Genomic DNA, 24,011 nt, shown 5'->3' with positions numbered 1-24,011 from the left:
AAACATGATTTCAGTGGCCAAACATAGGCTGCTAGATTGGATTAGAAGCTACTTGTGTACAGTATATTAGTGTAAAAACATTTGTGTGGGAATTGGTAGTGGCCAGTAGGAGCCAATGCAAAGACTTTCTCCAGGTCACTCCTTCTCTGCGTGGGGCCGTCTGAGGAACATTTTAAAAGCAGGTCCTGGCCTCTGATGCTCCTCCCTCAGTAAGACTCCTGCGATTTTCACATTCACACACCAATTCAGAAAAACACACACAGGAAAACTGTCAGCAGCTTCTATTAGGCTTACCATGACAGTCTTGTCTCACTTCTGATTCAAAAAGGAGGCAAGGGCTCAAACGCGCCACTCACAGCAGCGCAAACATAAGGGAAACTGACGCTGTGTCACACGCTGATAAGTCACCACAGAGAAACTGCTGATCTGGGACCAGTTGGAAGGAGAAAATGGGTGTGTGGACAGCCCTGATTCTGGCCTCACAGCTGCTGTTAAAACTGTGCTTACACGTGGAAGCCCAGGCTTTGGGTGAGTGTTATTTGAAGTGTTTCAATTTGCTTTTTATCTCAGTTATTTAAATGTCATTATGATTTTAACAAAATGCGTCATATTGATTGGTAATAACTGATTGCAACTGCTGTGGTTGCTGCTGAAGAAATGAAAATCACCTTTTTTGATTTTATGTTTGTTGTTTACACTTTAACACACACACACACACACACACACACACACACACAAAGAAATATGTCTTTGATTCTATTTGAATGCAGCATTTTTCTGACATACTGGCTGTGATGTAATCCTCCATTTTCATTATCTGTCAAAAAAGATTTAATGGCTCCACCACTGGGTATTTTAACACACTATGTATGAGTTCAATGCATAATGGATAAAGCAGACACTGTGAAAAAGAATATCATATGCAGACCCAAAGAACACAAAGGATTAAACATGGTGTGTAATACTCACTGAGGTACGAATAAAATGCTCAATATCCACGTCAGTTGTGGAAAAAATGAGGCAGTCGAATACAGTTTTGTGTTTGTGGCAGGAGGTAGACAAAGACAAGGAATAAAGGTAGTAAACCACCATCTTTCTGTAAAGTCACCCTGCTTCTCATAACTGTCCAGCCAGATCTGCTTGATTACCCCGGGAGATCCAGCTTTCTGGTTCTTATTAATTCAAACATTTCCAGATAGGTTGCACACATGGGAATAATCAGAGATGATCTGGGCGCAATATTGAACTTCAAGTCACACACACTCATAGACTCTCCTCTCTCTCTCTTTCTCTGACAGTCACACACAAATTTGTTCAAGGTCACACACAAACCGAAGCTGCAGACGACATGTAGAAGTACTGGTGTTTATAGTTCATCAGCTTCTTACAAATCTCTCCAGTGATTGATGGCACAGCTTTCATGCATCCATTAATCCTACAATCTTTTGGCAATAGCTGCCTGATGTTATGTATAAAGCAAGTCCAGATTAATGGAGTTCATCATCTATCATATCCCTTGAAAATGACTCATTGTCTGCATGACTGAAATTCACTGTGTTCAATAGGAGAGAGACACATTTAAAGCTGAAGTAAGTAAGATTTTAGTAGCACCAAACAGTTATTCTCTGTAAAAGGTTGTTGATCAAAATTAATGCCTCAAGGAAGACTTCACCGGTAGCTAAGATTACTGGAATTCGAAACTCACTTTCTACCTTTGGCAGAAAGACTCCCTGCACAGGGACAAAGCACATCTTTAAAGCAGCTATAATCTATGTTTTGTTATTAAAACAATGTATCAAACAACAATGTCAAAGCAACGTGACAATGTGAAAGAGGTCGTTCATGGTGATATACCTGCAGATAATTATCAGCAGCTCCCCTCAGCTTTATGACTTTCAGCTTGTTATTGAGCTGGTCCTCACTAATGTACTCTTTTGGTTCACTCTCAGCGCAAATCCCAAATCCCTACCTGCCTACCTGTACACTGCCTGCTCAGAACCATATACCAAACAGACACAGTTAGCGACTAGCTGGTGAACATAGTGGAGCATTTAGCAGCTGAAGAGCCAGATATTTCCCTCAGGAGTTGGTAGAGACCAAAAACAGAGCTTAAAGAGTGGAAATATTGAACTGATATTGTTTGCTAACAAGCCCAACATATTAACTTAAAAGGTGACGAAATCAATGTTGTGTTTGCAACTTGTTTCCACTGCACCCAAATGGCCAAAAAGATCTGTTATTGAAGGTTTAAATGTTTTTGTCTCGAACTAAAAACACGCAACTGAGAGCATAATATTATTATTACACTATTTTACATCATGAAATAATGAATCTCTGCCAGGTTACTCATGCGAAAATGTGACTTCACTGTTTATGTTAATGACACACTGATGTTAATGATGTAATTTCTTCATCATTACTAATGGCTGACTAGGTACCTCTAACCATAACAATACAGTAAATCACAGATTTCTACATGCAAGTCCTCAAATGTGAAGTATTTATTAAGCAGTAAAATGAAGAATGCTGACCATTTGTGCACTTGATAGTAATCTGTAACCATGATTTATGCTAGTGTTACAGAGAGGACACGACACTGGATTACTTTATGGCTTTCAGCTGAACTGGTTTTATGAAGCTTGAAATCTAAGGTTAATCGAGGAGTGAAGTGGAACAATTTCCCACCGGATCTCTGGTGTAAGGCGACCCTGACCCACCTCCCAAAGCCCTCTGTCCAAGAGATTTTTTGTTCATTTTTAGACTTTTGCCATTTTATTGGACCAATAGGAGTCAAAAAGAGATCTATCAACAGACTCACCTCATTTTTGGTGAAAGGGCTGTTAACAACATTGTGTAAGCAGGCATTTTTGGTGGCTTAGTCACATTTCTAAATCCCCCGTGTTATGTTGAAATATGGCATGTGCAGGACGGAGCACGAGGGACTGCGGAGAGAGATAAAAGAAAAAAGGCGAGATCTCATCTGGGGATCATGCTTCACAATCTTGGCTGACGACAGCCAATCTCTGGGAGCATTTGGGAACAATTTTGCTCCCTCCCTCAGTGGGCCTTGCAGACTGCTTTCAGGGTACTTGTGTATTCATGATGTGAGCAGATGGCGGACTAGAGATTCACTGCACATCCTCTTGTGTCCTGCCCAGCTCCCAAGTCACTGAATTAAAGGAAGACTTTAACCATGAGCGAAACCACGTCTCTCTGGCATTTCACTCCCACTAAGCACCCTGTCAGTAAATATGTCTAAATTCTGCAATACCTCTGCCTGAGAGAACAATGAATGAATTGTGGCTGGAAATGAGAGTTCTCATACATTTTATCAGCCAAACAACTTTGGTGTGAATCTAACACAAATTAATAATAACAGCTTACATCATACATCAGGGCATACTGTAGCTCTTACTTGCTTTGAAATCCACATTTTTGTGATTTCTCTGAGCCAACTCTGTCTGCCAAGTTTGTGCTGACTGATTGACACAGTGTCTCGCAAGAGCAACAAACACTGGGTCAACATCATCGTCTTCTTCTTGTCGACTCAGGATGTGTTTACTCTGGGATCAGCGCGTGGCTGCAGGTTGTAAATATTCATATCTCATCATCCATTACTCGTGTGCTTCACCACTTCCCTCTTTCCCATCCCTGTCAACAGTCTATGATCTGCTCACCTCGCCTGATTGCCTGCCAGACCTGTTGCAGGGGGGTCTGGCTGAGCAAGGGGTGAACGAGGCTTTCATCCTAACCTCCTTCAAGTTGCAGCCCAAGACCGGAACCACTGTGTTTGGCCTGTTCAACCCCAGGGACAACAGCAAGTACTTTGAGTTCACTGTGATGGGGAAGCTCAACAGAGGTAGGAGAACATAAAATAAGCTCTGGTACATTTTAAAGCTGCACTAATTCATATTTTTATGTTAACAATGGGTGTGAACTGCAAGGGGTTGCTTACAATGACAAACCCTCAGAGAATTATCATGAGATTCTGCTGTTCCCTTCAGGTCTACAGAGCATTTTAGCATCTTTCAGCTCATTGTTTTGGTTTAGCAGTCCATAACTTTACTGTTTTGGCTCACTGTTTTGGCTCACCCTCACCGCTCTCATCAACAATGTTTCCAGCTGCAGCAAGAGCAGCTCAAAGAACAACTGTACACTACTTGCTCATAATCAAACAGCAGACAGACAAAGTTAGCAAATAGCTGGTGAACATTGTGGTGCATTTAGCATCCAAAGAGCCATATATTTCCCCAAAGAGACAGGAGAGACCAAAAATAGGGAGAATATTTCACTTTTTTGTATTTTATGTGCACATAAGCAACTGTTTACTAAGATATTCACCATATCAACTTTATAAGGTGATACAATGTATCACTGCTGTGTTTATAGCTTATTACTTCCACATTCCTATTTATTTCCATCAAAATCTAAGTAAGTTAGTTTGTTATCAATGGAAACTTTCTCAGTTCTACATTATTTATTTATCAAGACCACAGTTGCTGATAGTTTTAGATGAATTTGTTCAGGTCATGAGATGTACCTCTCTGGGATTTCTGCTACCCCAATAATATGGAGGTGGAAGGAATTTAGTTTGTGGCAGCAAGACAATTTTACACCACAAAGGAAGAATATTTGATACACCATCAATACAACTACTCACTACATTAAAACCTTAATGTGTTCATGTGAGTTCACCATGTTCTGTTGTGCTTAATTTTATGGAAAACGTGTCTTTTCAGACTTAGCAAACAGTTTTCATTGGGACTATCTCTTTGTTAAGTAGTTTTAAATAAAAAAACAGTTCACAGTGAGGTCTGTGGATTATTCAGTGTAATCAGGATGTGGTTCTGGTAAGTCAAATTGCTGCTGGATTTATCAAATGTATGTATTCAAAGCTGTAAAATACAATTTAATTTCTCTGTATTGTATTTGTGGTATTGTCATTGTGAGCATGTTAGCATACTGACATTACCATTTAGCTCAACGTACCGCTGTGCCTAAGAACAGCCTCACACAGCAGCTAGACTAGCTATAGATCCTTAGTCTTGTTGTAATTTGGATGAATCAACCATTTACAGTAAATGCTCCATGTAAATCCTCTCTCGTTATTTTCTCTTCTTTGCTACCATTGCCTCCTCTTGCCCTGCTTTGTCCTATCAAAGCTGTGTTACGGTACCTGCGGAGCGACAAGAGGATGAGCTCAGTGACCTTCAACAACCTGGTGCTGGCAGATGGCCAACAACACAGACTGTTGTTCCACCTGAAGGGGATGCAGCAGCAGGGGCCAGGAGGGGTGGAGCTGCATCTGGACTGCAGGCTGGTGGAGACAGTCAGGGATCTCCCTGCTGCATTCCAGGGTTTGCCAGCAGGCTATGGTATGGTGGAGCTAAAGACCATGCAAGCCAGAGAGCAGGTGACCCATCACTTACAGTATTTCCATACAATAATAAATACGTTTCCAATAATGAGTCTGGAGGCTTCCAGATGGCTTAGTTGTCCACTTTGACCTGTTTTATTCAAACAGGAGAGTTTAGACGAGCTCAAGCTGGTGGTTGGGGACTCGTTTGAGAATGTTGCGTCAATACAAGATTGCCATTTCCAACAAAGAGACTCAGTCCAAACTCTAGGTAAGATCCATTCCCTGGACAACAGAGACCTCCAAATGTTTCCTAAGAAAACAATCCCAGCAGGGGGAAAACAAATCCCCGACCCCTGCTTCAGTTCAATAAAATAACAGTCCTTTTCTCTTAGGGGTCAACACGAAGCAGCTGTCCAATCAAATGCTGGAGTTAACGAAGGTGATAAATGAGCTGAAAGACGTCCTCATTCAGCAGGTAACTACCACTAACAGTTCCTCTGAGGTCACTTAATCCCTGCCTCCTCACCCCTGACCTCCCTGACCGCTTTCCTGATTGCATATAAACTTGTTTATGTTTGACCTTTTCCAGGTCAAAGAGACCTCATTTCTCAGAAACACCATCTCAGAGTGTCAGGCCTGCGGTAAGATGAGCCAAATAACTCCATGTCACTCACCAGTAAATATGTACTGTTGGAAAGTTTAACAAACAACATAAAACTGATGTGTTTTCTCTGTTAATTAAAGGTCTGGGTGGTACTGAGGTGGTGAAACCCAGGTGTACCCCAGGTGTCTGTTTCCGTAACGATATGTGTATAGAGACGGCAGATGGTGTTGAGTGTGGACCATGTCCTGATGGGTACACTGGGGATGGTTTCAACTGTGATGATGTGGATGAGGTAAGGCTCAGTGTGTGTGTGTGTGTGTGTGTTTCTCTACTTCTAATTTTGTGAGAATCAATGTGAGTTTAAAGGGTAAACTCTGTTTACCTGGAACCTATTTTCTCATGTTTTTGTGTCTATGTCTAATTGGGACAACATTCTTTGAAATTTGTCCAGTATTGAGCGAGTGCGCTGCAGCTGGAAGCAGCAAAACAGGGCTACAATGCACCTTCAAAATACATCCACTAAAGTGCTTTTGTCACTGACAAGCTAAGATTGTTATTATAAGTGTCTGACAAGATTGTAGAAAAGATACCTACAGAGATAGACCCTTTATTTGGGTAAAATCCTGTATGTTAAACCAAAAACAATATTGCTCACGTCAAAGCCACCAGAATCCATTGACAAAAACAGTAATTTACCTCTGTGGTCTACCGCGGCCTCGATCAGTTAGTTTGTTTGTGTCCTTGTGTGACTTTGGTGTTTTAAAGGGTTAAAAACACCAAAGTCACACACTAACACAAACAAACTAACCAATCGAGGCCGCGGTAGACTAGATAGGTATAATTACTGTTTTTGTCAACGGAGTCTGGTGGCTTGTTATCATTAACATAATAATACAAGTATCTGTTTTTTGACATAATCTCCTTATGCAAAAGAGGTGTCTCATCACTGTATTTGTATTTAGTTACAATAGATCCCATTCACAATATAGCAATATATATGTTGCTCAATCATCAAGGTGGCAGTGGGCCATTACGGTTTGGATGTCAAGGTTGGCCATTATTCCCGATTTGATGCCAAAAAGAAGACAAACAGTGATGTAATGGTAATGGAGAGTGTGTAAAGTGCAAATTTTGTTGCACCCCCATGAGGTAATTGTGGACCTGATACTGTTGCTCTGTTGACAAAATTTATATATTTCCACACAGAAACAAAGCAGTAAACTGAGCCTGCAAGTAGTATTAATTATTTGGGATTTTAAGTAGGCCTATTTGGGGGCATTTTCAAAGGTAAGCAACATAAAAATTAGGTGATACAGCAGTAAAGCACATTTTTGTCTGAAACTATAAGTATTACGCCATGTAATGTTTTGCTTTATTTTTTGAAAAAGTCCTATGAGGACTGAAAAGGTTTTGTATCGCCAAACTGCAGACTGAAAATAAGACTTCTAATTTCAATAAATTTGAGCAGGGATTTCTAGTCTCCAAAAGGTCTACGGAAAATTGTATATACAGATTTCCCCAGGTTTTTGGAGATTTAGAACATGGGATCATCAAAGTGGCACACAGAGTCTGAAGGCACTTCACAGACGCTAATACGGTATAATAGGGCTCTGGAATGAGAGCCACGGGTAACGGTAAAAATTTGAGTTAAAGTTAAGACATGACTGTGGTGAATGAAGTCCTCACTAGGACGGAAGTACAAGGATCTGTGCGTGCGTGTGTGTGTGTCTTTGCCTGTCTCTCTTTTCGTGTTTGTACTGACCCCTTTTCCAAGGACTGGCCCCTTCAGCATTCTCTTTTTTGCATGAGCAAAAGTGTCATCAAACCTAAAAGCTTTCAGGGAGAAGCCCTGTGAGAACCATACGCATATTGCAGCTTCAACATAACTCATGTCCTCCTTTCTGCAGTGCCAGTTTAACCCCTGCTTCCCTGGAGTGAAGTGTGTGAACACTGCCCCGGGCTACCGCTGTGACGCCTGTCCACTAGGCTTCTCTGGCCTGGCAGTGGAGGGTGTGGGCATTTTGTTCGCTCAGACCAACAAGCAGGTAAAAGAGTGGATGAAATATGGAGGATACAAAGACAAAATTAGACTAGAATGATAAAGGGATGCATGCAACTTACAGCATTTATAAAAGAAAATACAGGGTAACGCTTTAGATTACAGCCCTCAAATTATGGTGTAATTATTTAGTACATATAGGATACTGATAAAATGGTCAACTATACCATGTTTAAGTACAGGGGGAGAGGAGGAGTAGATAGGGAATATGTGGAGGAAAAATGTGTAAAGTAAAGTTTCTTTATTACAGTGTATGTTCTGGGTATGTGCACAGAATATGCAGGCAAATAAAAGCAGCCCCTTGTTCATTCCTCTTTTAAGGAAATTATAAAATAAATATTGGGCAATAATGAGTTTATTAATTTATTATGTACGAGAATTAGAAATATTAAAATGAAACCATGTTAGAAGTTTATAGGGGTAATCTCTCTTTGGTGGAACTTCTAATAATTCATAGACATCTAGGGGCCCCAACTCGACAAAGTTAAATTCTATAAGGAATTATGGGCCAGAAAGGCAGCAAGCCACTGGTTTAATCTTTGACAATTTGTTGTGTTTTATAAGCTCATCATATTTTTTATTTAAAATCTTAATTTGAAACATAACTAGTTACTATAGCTGTGTAAAAAATACAACCAAAAAAAAAAAGTACCTCAAGATTTTACTTGCTTCTGCACCAAATTCAGGTCTGTGATGACATTGACGAATGCAAAGGACCAGACAACGGAGGCTGCACTGCAAACTCAATGTGTCACAACTCTGTGGTAAGACTACTATCAAATATTATCTGCGGGACAGGTCCTTTGTGTGGCTTTCCAACTGCGGCCCGAAGAAACCTGATATCCTTGTTCCTACACAGGGCTCTTACCACTGCGGTAGCTGTAAGTCGGGTTTCACAGGAGATCAGGTGAAGGGCTGTAAACCAGAACTCAGTTGTGGCAACAGCCTGACCAACCCCTGTGATATCAACGCTCTGTGTACTGTAGAGAGGGACGGGTCAGTCTCTTGTCAGGTATTTTTCTCACACACTTTTATATATTACCTGCACACTCACTCTGTACATAAATACAACTCCATATACAGCTGTCTGAGTTTCTGAAGAGTTTCATTTGTCTTGTCAGTGTGGAATTGGCTGGGCCGGCAACGGCTACCTATGTGGGAAGGACACCGACATTGATGGATACCCAGATGAGAAACTCAAATGCAAAGATATAAACTGTAAAAAGGTAGAGAGCAAATTGTGAGCAAATGCAACTTTGCTGTCACAGGCAGGCCTCTTTTTTTCCATTCTTTTACTGTAACATCTCTTCACAGGATAACTGTGTCTACGTTCCTAACTCTGGTCAAGAGGATGCCGACAGGGATGGTCAAGGAGACACCTGTGATGATGATGCCGATGGTGACGGTATACCAAACGAACAGGTTAGTTTAAATATTTTAACACATGCATGTAAGCACACATGGGCTGCAACTAATGATTATTTTCATTTGTTGATTAATCTGTTGATTAGTGTCTAGATTATTTTGTTCACATCACAATGTGACGTCTTCAAAGAGCTTGTTTTGTCCAACCACCAGTCCAAAACCCAAATATAATCCATTTATAATCATGAGAAAAATTAACGCAGCACATCATTTCAATATTAAGCAGCTGGAACCAGAAAATGGAGAGAATGGCTTAAAGGAATAGTTTGACATTTTGGTAAGCATGCTTATCTGCCATTTTGCTGAGAGCTTTATGGGTGCTGGAAGGCGGATTTTGTTACCTTTGAACAGATCCAGGCTAGCTAAATGGTTACTTGCAATAACTTCATATTTACAGTGGTAACAGTCTTTTCATTTAACTCTCAGCAAAATTTTTCAACTTTAAACAATACTTTGATCATCAAAACAGTTTTTTGTTGATCGACTAATTGGTTAATCAACTAATTGTTTCAGCTCTGAAGCACACAGACGCACATACTTTACACCATCACCCAAACACATGCACACAAGTTTGTCCACTGACACAAGTGCACCCACAAAAATACACATGCTGTGAATGAGACCTTTGTGTTCTCTGTCTGTCTCAGGATAACTGCTGGTTAAAGCCCAACGTGGACCAGAGGAACAGCGATAAGGACAGCCACGGAGATGCCTGTGATAACTGCCGCATGGTGGAGAATCCTGACCAGAGGGATACTGACAGCGATGGCAAAGGGGACGCCTGTGATGACGACATGGATGGAGATGGTATGGAGAGAAATTACATCACTAACACTGACGCTCATGCTTATATAACCAGCATCACTGAAGGCACTCACTGTTATGACTTATTACTCTGTTCTCTCCTTCACATTTCCATCCTGCTTACATTAAATTATACAGAAAACACACTAGTGCAGAAAGTAAATTACACATCTCTCTAAATCATGTTGTAGAAATATCACTGTGTAGTATTATGGATGCTTTTATAAACGCGCTGAGGCCTGCGAAACAGCACTGAAAAAAATAATAATAAAGTCAAGACCAGTAGCAGTCTGACCCCGGAGCAAAACACAAGCTTTGATCATTCACCAGCATGATTACACCTCAAAAAAACCACAGGAGAGAAGACAGTTTTTCCTTATCACTGCTGCTTGACCTTTATGCAGTTGTGGTGGTGCTGCTGCCTCCCAGCGTTTAATAAAAAATAGCATCTGAACACAAACTGGTGTTCACCGACATAGCAAATGCAACAGTGCAGCCTAGTGCTGGTATTACAAATAACATGCCATATAATTATTAACTTGGTCAAACAAGTATGGATACAATGTCTCAGTTTCTGTATGAATTCCTTAATCAAAATATAAATTCACTGATTGACTGATTGTCAATTACTTGGAAATAAATTACTCTGTAGTGTAGGAAAGTAAGAATATCTTGCGTACTTTAATATGAATATAAAGTTATGTAATATAAACATAATACTTTAATTAATTCTAATCCAAATAACTGGATAGTAAGAGGTCTGCAACTGATGACCATTATCAACCACCTGCAGATTGTTCTTTTGATTAATCGATTGGTCTATTAAACAGACCGAAAATTGTGAAAAATGTCCATCATAATTTCCTAAAGGGCAAAGTGACATCTTCAGATCACTTGATTTCTCTGACCAATGGTCCAAAAACCAAAGATATTCAATTTCCTATCACATAAGAGAAATAAATAAGCAAAGCCTGATAATTGAGAAGCTTTAACCAGAGAATGTTTGGTATTATTGGGTGAAATAATTTCTGCTAAATGACACTAACCATCTCTTCTTGTTAATTTGGCGAGCAGGCCTGAACAACTTTCTGGACAACTGTCAGCGTGTCAAGAACACAGACCAGCTGGACCGGGATGGAGACGGAGTGGGAGATGCCTGCGACAGCTGCCCCGACATCCCCAACCCAAACCAGGTCAGTCATAGCAAGATAGTTGGAGGAAAGTAGTGTACATTTACTCAAATACTTGTAATTAATTTCCATTTTATGCTAACTTTTACTATGGGGAAAATAATATACTTCTTACACCGCTACATTTTTTGGGAAGCTTTAATTAGTAGCTACTTTTCATATGACTTAAAAAACAACCAAACTGTATAGTTAAAACTGGCTTTAACGCGACCAGCTACAACAGTAAAATGCAGCTTGCACATTGATGCATCCATAATATCAATTACTCACGGGAGCCATTTTTATGCAGTACTTTTACTTTTTTAAGAACATTTTACGGATAATACATTTGCACTTTTACTTAAGTAGGACTTTAAATGCAAATTTATACATTGTTGTATTGGTGCTTTCACTTAAATAAAGGATCTGAGAACTTCATGTGTGAGAAAATGGTGCTTAACTCTCTGCTCTTGTTTCAGTCTGATGTTGACAATGACCTGGTTGGAGACTCTTGTGACACAAACCAAGACAGGTAATAATATTGTCGCAGTCACTGTGTTGTGTTCTTGCAGATATCTGAACTTTTTTTTCTAATAAAGTACTATTACTACAGCTTTTACTTACATCGTGTGATCGTGTCTCTTCCCCTGTAGTGATGGCGATGGTCACCAGGATACCAAGGATAATTGCCCACTCGTGATCAACAGCTCCCAGCTGGACTCCGACAAAGATGGGCTGGGTGACGAGTGTGACGATGACGATGACAACGACGGGGTCCCTGATATTTTGCCACCGGGACCAGACAACTGCCGGCTTGTACCGAACCCTGACCAGACTGATGACAACAGTGAGTAATTATTAGTCTCTAATACGTCACACTATCATATACCACACAATCAAAACAGTTTACAATAATGATCAGATATTATTGTTGCTATATTTGCTGAAAATCAGCTTGATGATCAGAGGTAAATGTTCATGATTTCATCTTCAATTCTCCCTGGACTATTCCTGACTGACCATTACATGCACTTTTACACCCACGCAGATCAAGCAAAAGCAACCTTAAGTGGCAATTTTGTTGGAGTGAAAGTGCCTGCACTTGCACCCATTTGTGACTCATTGTGACAGGACATAAAAATGTAAAAAAAAAAACAAAACAAAAGGGGGCACTTAAGTCAGTGGGAGTGGAATGTCAATTGAAATCAAGTGGGGCAGGTCATGGAGGTCAGTGATATAAAGTCGAGAGAGACCTTCAGGGTAATGATGGTAGATTTTTATTTGTGCCTCTATAGGCACAATGTAGAAATGGTAATTTTACCCATATATAGCCAACATTGGAATATACAAGAACACTGAAGGATTATTATTACTGTTTAGGAGCTTAAAACATTAAACAAGATGCCCACATTGGGTAAGATATTCATACATTCGCCAAATTGAGCACCAATAGCACAAAATGAAGATTTTATGCAAAGAACCACCAAGCCTGTGACCTTTTTGATGTCATGGCTGTTTTACATTCATAGTCTAAATAGTGTATCTTGACTCCAGTATGGAGGGAGGAAATCACTTATTTCCTTCCATTTAATGATCCATATCAATCAGACAGATTCAGAACTGCATGTGACATATTATAAGAAACACACACCACTGATTGTGCTAGAGAAACTAGAGCATATCACTTTTTAGCATGGGAAGTGCAGCATAGCATAATTTTGGGAACAAACTCACGCAGCATGGTGCAGACTACAGTAAGCTTCAATAAAATCCATCAGAATTAAAGAAAAATGTGAATAGCATTGTTTACTCATTGGCAGCATATTTGGGATGTTTTATATTCAGGCCTTGCAGCTCTGCAATATCTTAAAAAGGACATTAATTTCCATTGGAGGCAGGCCTTTTATACATTTTTGTTAAAACCAATCTAAAACCTCATTGTGACAAAGCAGGAAACACACTTTAACGTTTTAAAATTAATAAAAGTAGTGAATGACGTTGATGTAACACAATCTGTGCTAGTTTCAAAAACTTACTGCTAACAAGTGTCTGCACCTGTAACTTGATCATGAAACAATTATCCACTGTCTTTTTCACTTTAACTCTAAACCCCCCCACTGTGCCACCCAGGTGATGGAGTTGGGGATGTGTGTGAGTCTGACTTCGACCAGGACAAAGTGATTGACAGGATTGACAACTGTCCTGAGAATGCTGAGGTTACTTTGACTGACTTCAGGGCCTATCAGACTGTAGTGCTGGACCCTGAGGGTGATGCCCAGATTGACCCCAACTGGGTTGTTTTGAACCAGGTGAGATTACAGAGTGCTGAAACTTTCCTCTTCAGTACAGTGGCTAGAAAGTAAATATGTACTAAAAAGTAGACAGACACAGTTAGCAACTAGCTGGTGAGCATAGTGAAGCATTTAGTAGCTAAAGATAGCCATCAGGAGTTAAAAACCAAAAACAAGGCTAAAAGAGGGTGAATACTGGACTGGATCAGGTGGACAGAAATCCAAATGAATGATGTTTCTCTGTGACATTCTCTCTGTTGGCTAACAAGTTCACAATATCAAATAAAAATGATATTTGATATGATAATTGTCAATGTTACAATTAATTAGCTTAATAAGACTTGAGCAAATAAAGGCACCAAAGTGCAAAAGTGCTAAAGTCCTCATTAACAATTCTCTCTCTCTTTCTCACACAGGGAATGGAAATTGTTCAGACCATGAATAGTGATCCAGGACTTGCTGTTGGTGAGACATATTTTCTTGTATCAGTCACTAAAACATTCTCAAAAAACACACACACAGCCCAATCCTGAACATAAATAATATCCTTATGGCTTTCTGTTGTCAGGTTACACTGCTTTCAGTGGAGTGGACTTTGAGGGCACATTTCACGTGAATACAGTGACTGATGACGACTATGCAGGCTTCATCTTTGGCTACCAGGACTCATCCTCCTTCTACGTGGTGATGTGGAAGCAGACAGAACAGACATACTGGCAGGCAACACCCTTCAGAGCTGTGGCTGAGCCCGGCATCCAGCTTAAGGTGAAAGCCATGTCATGTCACAATTCCCCAGCAGCGGATTCTTCATCCGCCTATTTTTAACTCTCAACATGTTTTCCACATTTCTGCCTTTCTCTTGCCTGTCTGCTTCCACATCCCCCCTCACTTTTCTCTGTCGCTGTTCGTCAGGCTGTGAAGTCCAGATCAGGCCCCGGGGAGCACTTGAGAAACTCACTATGGCACACAGGAGACACCAACGACCAGGTTCGTCTGCTGTGGAAGGACCCAAGAAATGTAGGCTGGAAGGACAAGGTGTCCTACCGCTGGTACCTGCAGCACCGGCCACAGGTTGGATACATCAGGTACGACAAAATGTGTATATTTGTCCACATATTGATAAAGAAATAGTTTGACATTTGGGGAAATACACATATTCGCTTTTTTGCTGAGAGTGAGATGAGAAGTTTAATACTACATGTCTGTTTAATATGAAGCTACAACAGCCGGTTAGTTAAACTCAGCATAAAGACTAGAAAGAGGGGATCCAGCAAGCCTGACTCCCTCTGATGATAACAAATCCACCAGCACCTTTAAAATCAACCAGCACCTTTAAGCTCACTAATTAACAGGGTGTATTTTGTTTATCTGTAAAAACGTAAATAGACAATTTACAGGGGGTTACGTGCACTGGCGACCTTACCCGTCTGACATGCAAAAATCGAACAATTCACGCACTTTTAAAATAAAGTACTTATTTCAACCAATGTGTAGAGACATGGACACGAGAAGTATGAGCCCCCTCTGGCATTATAAAAACAATCAATTGATTTAAAAAAAAAAGACAGAGAGAGAGCTCAAGTAGGTGGGCGAGAGAGAAGGAGCATGCAAATATAGAAGTGGATGTGATAGAAAAACCTTCTTGGATCATGAAGCCTAATGTTACTCTGCAGTTCTGTGCTTCATCAGTGAAGTGTATAAACTACACTGCAGGCTGGAGTCTGTTCACAGTGACAGACAGACGCTCGTCTCCTCTATGAAATGTCTATCCTCACTGCGCTGCATTATTAAAAAAAACTATGATGAAGTGGTCATGGTTCACACCTCTTTCTTGTCTAGGCGCTGCCTCCCTCTTCATTTCCCTGCAGTTCTCATGCATTAGTTCCTGTTTGTTGACTGTGTAGTTGCTGTGGCTGCTTTTTTTTTTTTTTTGCTGTCTGCTGTAGTGTAAAATGTTCTCAAATTGGTGTAATTTGCTGTTAATAACTATTAGATATAAGTTTTCCTGTGAATATCGCAGCACCATTTAGTATGGCGTTATTATGCGCATCATTATTTTTCAAGTAACTTCCTGGAATCTTGACTGGCAACCACACAGTGACAACAAAACTCCAGGAAGTCATTGCACCTGGCAAAGGTTTTATTTTTTTTTCAATTTAAAAAAGCTATCATTTGTTTTAGTTACTTAGGGAGATTGAAAGGTGCTGGTGGGCATTTTTTGATACCTTCCCTCCTGTTTCCACTCATTATGCTAAACTAAGCTAAATGGCTACTGGCTCCAGCTACATATTTAGAGTAACTACAGACATGAGAGTGGTGTCAATCTTCTCATCTAACTCTGAAAGACAGTGAATACGTGTATTTCACAAAATGTCCAGAGTGGAACACACAACATGAGCAAAAATTACTTTTTATGTTTTTTTTAGGGCACGGTTTTATGAGGGAACTGAGCTGGTGGCAGACTCTGGAGTGACTATTGACACAACCATGAGGGGAGGACGCCTTGGTGTGTTCTGTTTCTCTCAAGAAAACATCATCTGGTCTAATTTGAAATACCGCTGCAATGGTAAGGAAACACTTAAATATTTTGAACTAGCCTACTGTGTTAAAGAGCACTTGTCTTGTCTTTCTGCTGTTCTTAAAGCAGTTTGTTTTTAATACATTTCTTTTTAATTGCCTTTATAACATGTCTGAAAAGACTTGTTGTTAAAGATCAAATAAACTACAGCTGTGAATAGAATAAATTTGGCCTCACTTAGATTCTGAGCTTGTGTAATGATGCCTAACTTTCACAGACACCATCCCAGAGGATTTCCAGGAGTTCAGCACTCAGCACGGCGTTGACTCACTTTAAAGTCAAGACAAAAATATGACACCAGATCTCCAAAGAATGCTTGTGTGTGTGAGTTAGCGTGTGTTTCACTGTGAGTGTATGTTTTGTGTGTGTGTGTCTGTCTGTGTGTTGATGTGTACGGTTTCTGTGCATATACTATGACCACAAGATTCAGACTGTGTGTGCATATTATGATGTCGGTTTCCTTTTCCCAATTGTGTCTACCTGTTTAATCATCTCTTAAAGACGCTAGCTGATTATGCTAAACATTGTAAGTTACAATGATTTTTACCAAACGTGATGCAAAATGATATGACGTAAGAAGAAAATGAAACATAACATACAACATAAGATAAAATAACACAACATAAGGCTAATTATGTTATTATCATAATATTCATTGTCTTTGTGGATGATCATGGTATATAGTTTTAGCACAAGAGGCCCCAGTGGCCCCCACTTTCCCATTATAAATTTTCAAAATAAAATCAACACCATTGAAAACAAAGCAGTATTTTACTCCCACCCAGTAGTTACTGAGACAATTTTAGCTTAAATGTTCAAACAACTGGAAGGAAAATCACCACCATAACCTACTTTGGATCCACCTCAGACTGATGTTTCCTACATTTTGATCGTGTTTGTTCAACCATCAACATGGTATTTTTACTCCTTTTGTGAAGAGGATAACCAGACTAAGTTGTGCATGACTGAAATTTCAGACTGTGCCTTGTCTCACTTACTGAGATGAACTGAGATCTTGATAATTTTATATCTATGTAGTCATGAAGTTGGTCGAATTAAAGGACTTTAAAATATAGTGGCATTCATGTTGAAGTTGATTTAAAAGGTGATATTATGAGGGTTCAATTTATTTTTCTTCTAAAATGTTTGCATGTGTTTCTTATGTAATCTACTGTTTGCTTGAACATGCCAAAGGACAAGACATCATAAAGCCATATATAATGTACATGCATACCACCAATGAACCACTTGAATGCATGAAAATGAGCAGCCATAACAAGAATTTCATGTGAAACTGGTACGTCCCTGATTAGCTGCTGAGATGAATAGAGATACTTTGGTCTTTGTTCAAGGCAGGGTTTTTTATGCTTCAGTATAGACAAGAACAGGCTACATAACATGATGCAGATTTATTTAATCAAATATGTATGCCTTCATTAACTTAGAAGCTGGTAGACAGAAGCTGTGATTTAGCTTCAACTCCAAAAAAAAGTTTATTTTTATTATATTAGAAGTTAAAGGATTCACCTCTAAATGATAAAACATATGCAGTGTGGCTTATTTTATCTTATCTAGTCCCATTGTATTAAAATGTATTAAAATGTAACTGGTTAATTTAATAACACACTGCATTACTTGACTATCATTAAAACTGACAAGAAATCAGAAATCAACAAATCAGTAGCATCCAGTAGCAGATTTTTAACTTCTTTACAAAGTGATTCTGACAGATCTTTGATGTTGTTGCTGTTTTTTTTTATTGAAGAGTCACTGTTGAAACCAGATTTTGGCTGAACTTTGCATAAAAGCAGACAATTAAAAGCAGTGCTGCCACCACAAGATATCTTTATCCTGCACCTGGTTTTCAAGAGTAAATGAGTGTGACCATAGTTTTGACACAGACAGCAACAATCAGCAGTACTGTGAGAAAAAACACATTTCCCAAGGGCCGCAAAATGCTCAAGCAAAGGAAACAACACACAACAAAATAACAATCAAAAAATTATGATTTGAAAAGCTATGACAATATGCTGGTTTGATGATAACAGTATTGTGGTCTGAACTACCTCTGGACATAGTTTATAAGCGTGGTTTTGTTTTATATGATCACACATTAAATCACAAAAGTTACTGCAGAGTTGTGTTCAGTAACTCCCATATTTGTTGATTCTTAAGAAGTGTTGTAGCACAGAATAAAAGAGGCTACCGACAAAGCTGAGAGATCAATAGGTTCTCCGCTCAGTAAACAACACAAACAAACTCCGGCTTTCATGCAGAGAACTGTGACTGGGGATGTTGACGGTAACAGTGGGAAGCTCTTCGGAAATTCTGCTTTGATCGCGCCTTCAAAAAGATATAAAAAAAAAAAAAGAAGAGAAAACGATATGGCAAACTGGCAGTGAGGGTAGGTTTTAGCTCACACTTCTCTGTTGGAAATGTTTCCACATTTAGGAGCAAAGTGAATCATGTTCACACGGATTTAGTTTGTGTGCAGGGAGGCGTCAGCTTGTCTGTAATATCTGAGAAGCAGGGTAAGAGTTGATGACAATATCTGAAAATATCTGGGTCTAAATTATGAGTATAGCAGAAACACTGATTAACATAACATTTGAGATTGGGTCATGTGGGCTTTGTAACCTATTGAGCATACAAATATTAGCTAATTAGCACTAAACATAAAGTGCAGCTGAGGCTGATGGGATGTTATTAGTTGTGCAAGTATTTGGTCATACTGGACACATTAATATTTTGATGGTGCTAGATGAAAAGTAAAGGGATCACCAAAGTTATCAGAGTTCATCCTAAGGGGGGCATTTCTGAACAAAATGCACAAAATGGTAATCCATCTAATAGACCCATGTCAGGGGATTGTCAAAGATTAGGATACATCTCTGTGAATCAAAATGTTGCTGGAGAAGAGAAAACTTCCACCACTGCTCGTGGTGCTAAATGAAAAGTCAGAGTAAGTCACAACCTCTGCATCTCTGTCCTTGACAACAGTATTATGTCTATTGTGGTCAAATATACAGTATAGTAATAGCCAAAAATAGTAATATTATGAAGCTGATATAATCAGTTACAGTATATCAGTAGTTTACTGAAAACCTGATATTTGATATCTTCAGCAATTGTGGTGAATTCTACAGCAAAGAGCTGTTGGGCTTTTGACCTGGGACATGCATCTCTGCGGAGATTGGGTGAAATGTAGGTGATAGTCCGTCTAATCTTCCAAGTCACAAAAGTGTACACATGTAGTAAATTTGAATGAATTTAATTAATATTGAATATTATATAATTTCTCAATTTGACTTTTCAGCCATTTTGTAATGTGATCAAAAAGAACTCATTATCGAGCTATGACAGGGCAGGCTGCAGGAATCCAACTGCTGGACTGGATTTTCCGAGGGGTGTCTCAGGTCAAGTTTGTCAACAAGTCTCTCAGTGGGCTTCTCATCACGGTTGGCCTCTTCCTGCAGAACTTGGAGTGGGCTCTGAATGGTCTGCTGGATTTAAAAAGAAAAGAATAGAATGGAACAGTAACTTTCTGGGACAAAACAGGTCAGATGATGTCTCCGTATCCTTATTTGACTGCATTGTAAAAAAAATAAAAATTTCCTCCTACCATGAAGCCAGTAAGTAATTTCTGTCTCTTCCACTTATATTCCCTGGGGCTACACTTCCTTTAGTTTTCACACTGTGCTGTTCTTATAGTGTGTTTGTCATTTAATTGAGTTTTGCACTCATGTTGGCTGCATCTGTCACATTCACCTCAGGGAAGCCGTATCAGTGGGTTTATATGGCTACAATAGAACCCTGGTCGGCATACTGATGACTGTTTTCTCTGCCAGTGGAATCTGGTACTGGTTGCTGTTATTGCCAAATGTGTTCATGTCCATGTTGCGTTAAGTGTTTTATTAAAATTAATCTAATTAATTTGCTTGCATACACGTGGCATCTGCATACTATATGCTGGAAAGAGACAAAGGCAACTGCATGCAGCTAATGTTAGGAACCACATTCAAACTCACCCAGGGAGAGTTGTTTCTCTATATCCCAAGAACTGACCCATCGCTAAGCCCTGCCCACCTTAGTTACTGTCAGTCTGTCCATTCCCATGCAGCACATGTGCAGTTTACAGCAATTTACAGCAAAATGGCAGATGATTTACCACGTTAAATTCTTACTTTTATTTTTGAATCAGTGGTTCCTTGATTTTAGACATTAGACAAAAGCAGCTTTGCCACAGCAATCGTCCATTTTGACAGATTTGATCAACTCTAGGTAGCTAGACGTTAACTCCATACACTGGTTGAAAACACAGACTCCAGCTGACATTTCAAAGCAAGAATCCTGTATAGGCCTAAGGGTCTTAACTTTCTACTATCTTAACTTTGATGATCCCTGACTTTTCGTCTGGCACCAAAATGAGGCTGACATTTGGGGTTTTGAGTGAAATGTCAATATGGTAAACGTATGTAAGGCTTGGACTTGAAAGTAACACTGAGTGGGAGGGTATGTATCAGGGTTCTATGCTCCCATGCAGGGACCTGTCCCCAGCTCAATATCCTCTTTATATGATACATTGAGGAGTGCTGTCAAAGGATTTTTTGTATATGCAATGTTTTTCCCCAGGTCAAAAGTTCAGTGTATTTCCTGGTTTAATATGTTGAAATCACCCACCTACAGTTTATACAGCTCACTGATGTTTTACTTGAAACCAACGTCCTCAAATTTGCAGGCAAGTTAGTTTTCTTGACTGTAGATACTGATATCTCCACAGTGGCTGAACAGATTATTACTATTCAAACTACACTTGAAACATCCATCTCCCCTTAAGTTCTTTTGCAATTTGAAGTGCATAGTTAGCCCTTCATAATGTCAGCGTGTTATGGTTTGCCTTAAACACAGGTTTGCCAGTATCAGTAATCCATTTCCTACCTCTGTTCACAGCCCGGTGGTCTCCAGTGCTTTGTCCTCAGTTGCCAGCAATTGGGACCTCCCAGTATTCACCCATTTAATATTTTGGTGTGTCCACATGCTGCAGCTACATGAGCCAATCACCCCTACTAAATGTTGTTGTTAATTACTAATTGTTTAAAAGGTGAGTAAAAGGAGGCTTTCCGTTTGCAGCTATTCTTGTCGCTGCCAGTTGGTATTGGCCAGGTGTGCAACTGTCACAGTCCTTGGACAGGCGGTCTCATCCTTCTGGCCCTGCTTTTTTCCTGCCCAGCTATCTGTTTCCATGCCACGTTAGGCTCTGCTCTTAGCATGCTGTCTGGTGAAAAAACTAGTGAATTTGCAGTGATATGCATCATGTCTGATGCATTATGGTGAATGAACCATCGCATGCCTTCTCATATAATGCTCTATAGGCTTTGTTTGTTGATACACTTTTTAAATCTGTTTGATATTTAATAATGAATTTCATGGGGAATATTGAGGTTTTCTCTGATTTGTGGTGCAGATCCTGCATTGACGTTGGTGGGGTCTTCTATATCAAAACATGGCAAACCCATCTTCTGGCTCTAATATGTAGTAAGATCAACAAATAGAATGATCACTACCCTTCTTCGGGTGGCTACACAGAGAATGTTTCATTAAAAATGTAAAAATATGTTTCTTTCCAGCACTTTTCTGCGCACACATGACTGCAAGGATCTGCACTGATGAAGACATTTTCTCTTATGACTTCCTTTTTCAGTTTGCATTTCCAGCCTGCACATGGCCTTTTCCGCCTGTCCACTCTCATCTTCCTCCTCTAAGATCCCAGCCATCTGCAGACTGCCTCTGTTTGTGGTCTCCTACCCCGAGGAAAATTGGCACTACCAGTGACAATTAACAGCCTCAGAGAAAGCTCAGCAAAACAGCAGCCAAGAAGAGGCCCCATTGAAGGAGAACATAGAGCCAAACGTCCAGTTGGCAGTGGAGAGTGGCTGCAGTGAATATGTACGATTATGTATGATTAGAGAAAATGCTCTTTTTGTCCTGTTACCTCCTATGAGTGAAAAATTTTTGAAATGTAGGAACAGTATAGTGATATACAATTTTGGTATTTCCTCTGTTGCACAACAATATTTGTACATGTAAAATGGCTGGCATTGCAGTGAGAAATATTTGCAATACAGTGATTCTACACAGCAGAGGGCAGCACTTTCCAAGAAAAGATAGAACCACTGTTGGAAATCTAAAAAGGCTGAGCAGATTTGAATGTAGGAATACAATATGTAAACCAACTTTGTTAGCAATAATATACATGATATTAAGGGGAGTCTTGTGTTATTTACATTTGTTACAAAGCAAACTGTCTTTCCTCTAGTCTCAGCAGCACAATATTAGTGGTTGTTGTGAGTTGATTTGAAATACAGCAGAGCATTTCATCAGTGCACACAGTGATCTCTAGGGGAGATTTCATAAAGTGCTCCCCCCAGCAAAAACACCCTCTTCTCTGCCAGGCAAAATGTATCACTGCCTTCTGTGCTCCAATCTGTCCTATTGTTTTCTCTTATTGTTTCTCTCTACCTGTGTTTTGGCTTCTTGCTGTGCATCTCCCTCAGTTTGTTTAATCCATTTTCTTCATCCCCTCCCTCCAAAGCTCTCTCTCCTCTGCCGTTATCTTATTCTTCTGTCCACATCTCTTCTTTTGAGGACAACCTTTCTCCTTTTTCATCAAGCAAGAAGATCTGATCTGTGTGAAAAGGAGCTCCCAAGATGGGAGCTGATAAAATGAACACAGCTCTGTCTGGGTCTGTGTCTACATTTATATTTACATTTATGAGTAAGTATCTGTAATATGTTAGTATTGCCATCTGCCTGTCTGTGTATCTGGAACACCAAGGCACATGGCTTTAGTCTAGCCAGTGCTACACACAGGAGACAGTCACACTCCCAGACATGTGTGGGAGTTCGGTACATCGGGGGTGAAGGTGCAAGACAAGTGAAGGGGAGAATTAAAAATGAGAACATTTCATTTTCTTCTCTGGTAATAAAATATGACTTGTTATGACTTTTTCTTAAATGTCTAATGTGCATCTTCATCGCCCTCCATTCGAACCCAAAACCTACTCAAATCAATCAGTTTTCTACTTAATATTCTAAAAGCATTACAGAGGGAAACTTTTCTCATGCTGCCACTAGTATTTTCTCTTATCCACTGTAGCCAGTAGGGAAAGTGACCTTAATCAGTGGATTTTTCTGTGGCCTTTTTACACAACGTTGATTCATCCTGCGACCTGAAGAATAGCAGAAGTGTCGGCAGTGGGACGACGTGAGATGAGGTTGGTGTCGCTTCCTTTGTGTCAGTGCTGTGTTCTCACAGCAGAGTGATTCACCTCCCAGAGTCCCCTACAGGCAGCACCTACTGCTCCCGCAAAACACACCAACCAGCTAAACCCGTGAAGGATGAAAACTCACCACACAGTCACGTACACCTACATACACACAGAGAAAAAAGTATGCACTTGTGCCTCTGTACTGACTGTCTGCTCCAGCGTCTGTCAATTAAGAATAGCAAGTCTCAAATAACAATGTAGGGCAAAGTATTTTATAAATGTTTTTAAAAATGGTTCTGCATCAACTGAGGGAAGATACCAAGGGCATTAAAGGACACAAGAACAGGAGAAGTAGGTCAATTGTAGGTCTATATAAATCATGGTATGAGAAAGTCCAAAGATGATGGAAATGAGTGTAATCACCTACCATTGCGGACACTTAAGTTATGTCCAC

The 24,011-nt window shown here is 39.8% G+C and overlaps 1 protein-coding gene and 1 pseudogene across 1 annotated transcript; both read left to right on the top strand.

Annotated features, from left to right (window-relative positions):
- Positions 1-215: 215 nt before the first annotated feature.
- thbs4b (thrombospondin 4b) lies at positions 216-17,364 on the top strand. The gene is made up of 22 exons (XM_038734318.1): positions 216-528; positions 3,662-3,859; positions 5,163-5,413; positions 5,525-5,627; positions 5,752-5,834; positions 5,949-6,000; positions 6,104-6,255; positions 7,871-8,008; positions 8,709-8,786; positions 8,882-9,034; positions 9,144-9,248; positions 9,337-9,444; positions 10,095-10,254; positions 11,326-11,444; positions 11,900-11,952; positions 12,074-12,267; positions 13,551-13,729; positions 14,128-14,176; positions 14,280-14,476; positions 14,624-14,796; positions 16,138-16,277; positions 16,507-17,364. Exons 1-22 carry the CDS (start codon positions 450-452, stop codon positions 16,563-16,565), a joined length of 2,823 nt encoding a protein of 940 aa, XP_038590246.1. The 5' UTR covers positions 216-449; the 3' UTR covers positions 16,566-17,364.
- Positions 17,365-19,645: 2,281 nt separating this feature from the next.
- LOC119914981 lies at positions 19,646-22,121 on the top strand (annotated as a pseudogene).
- Positions 22,122-24,011: the final 1,890 nt, after the last annotated feature.

Source organism: Micropterus salmoides, unplaced genomic scaffold (assembly GCF_014851395.1).
Source record: "Micropterus salmoides isolate LMB-PRFRI ecotype aquatic unplaced genomic scaffold, ASM1485139v1 Ms_hic_scaffold_20, whole genome shotgun sequence".
NCBI classification, from domain to species: Eukaryota; Metazoa; Chordata; class Actinopteri; order Centrarchiformes; family Centrarchidae; genus Micropterus; species Micropterus salmoides.
The sequence above is the reverse complement of the archived record's forward strand: the minus strand, read 5'-3'. Positions and strand labels throughout refer to the sequence as shown.

Bases quoted from the DNA above. Each gene is read 5' to 3' on its own strand.
- thbs4b (XM_038734318.1), top strand. From the start codon at position 450: ATGGGTGTGTGGACAGCCCTGATTCTGGCCTCACAGCTGCTGTTAAAA. The intron at 529-3,661 runs GTGAGTGTTATT...CCCTGTCAACAG, and splicing joins CGTGGAAGCCCAGGCTTTGG to TCTATGATCTGCTCACCTCG. The intron at 11,445-11,899 runs GTCAGTCATAGC...CTCTTGTTTCAG, and splicing joins ACATCCCCAACCCAAACCAG to TCTGATGTTGACAATGACCT.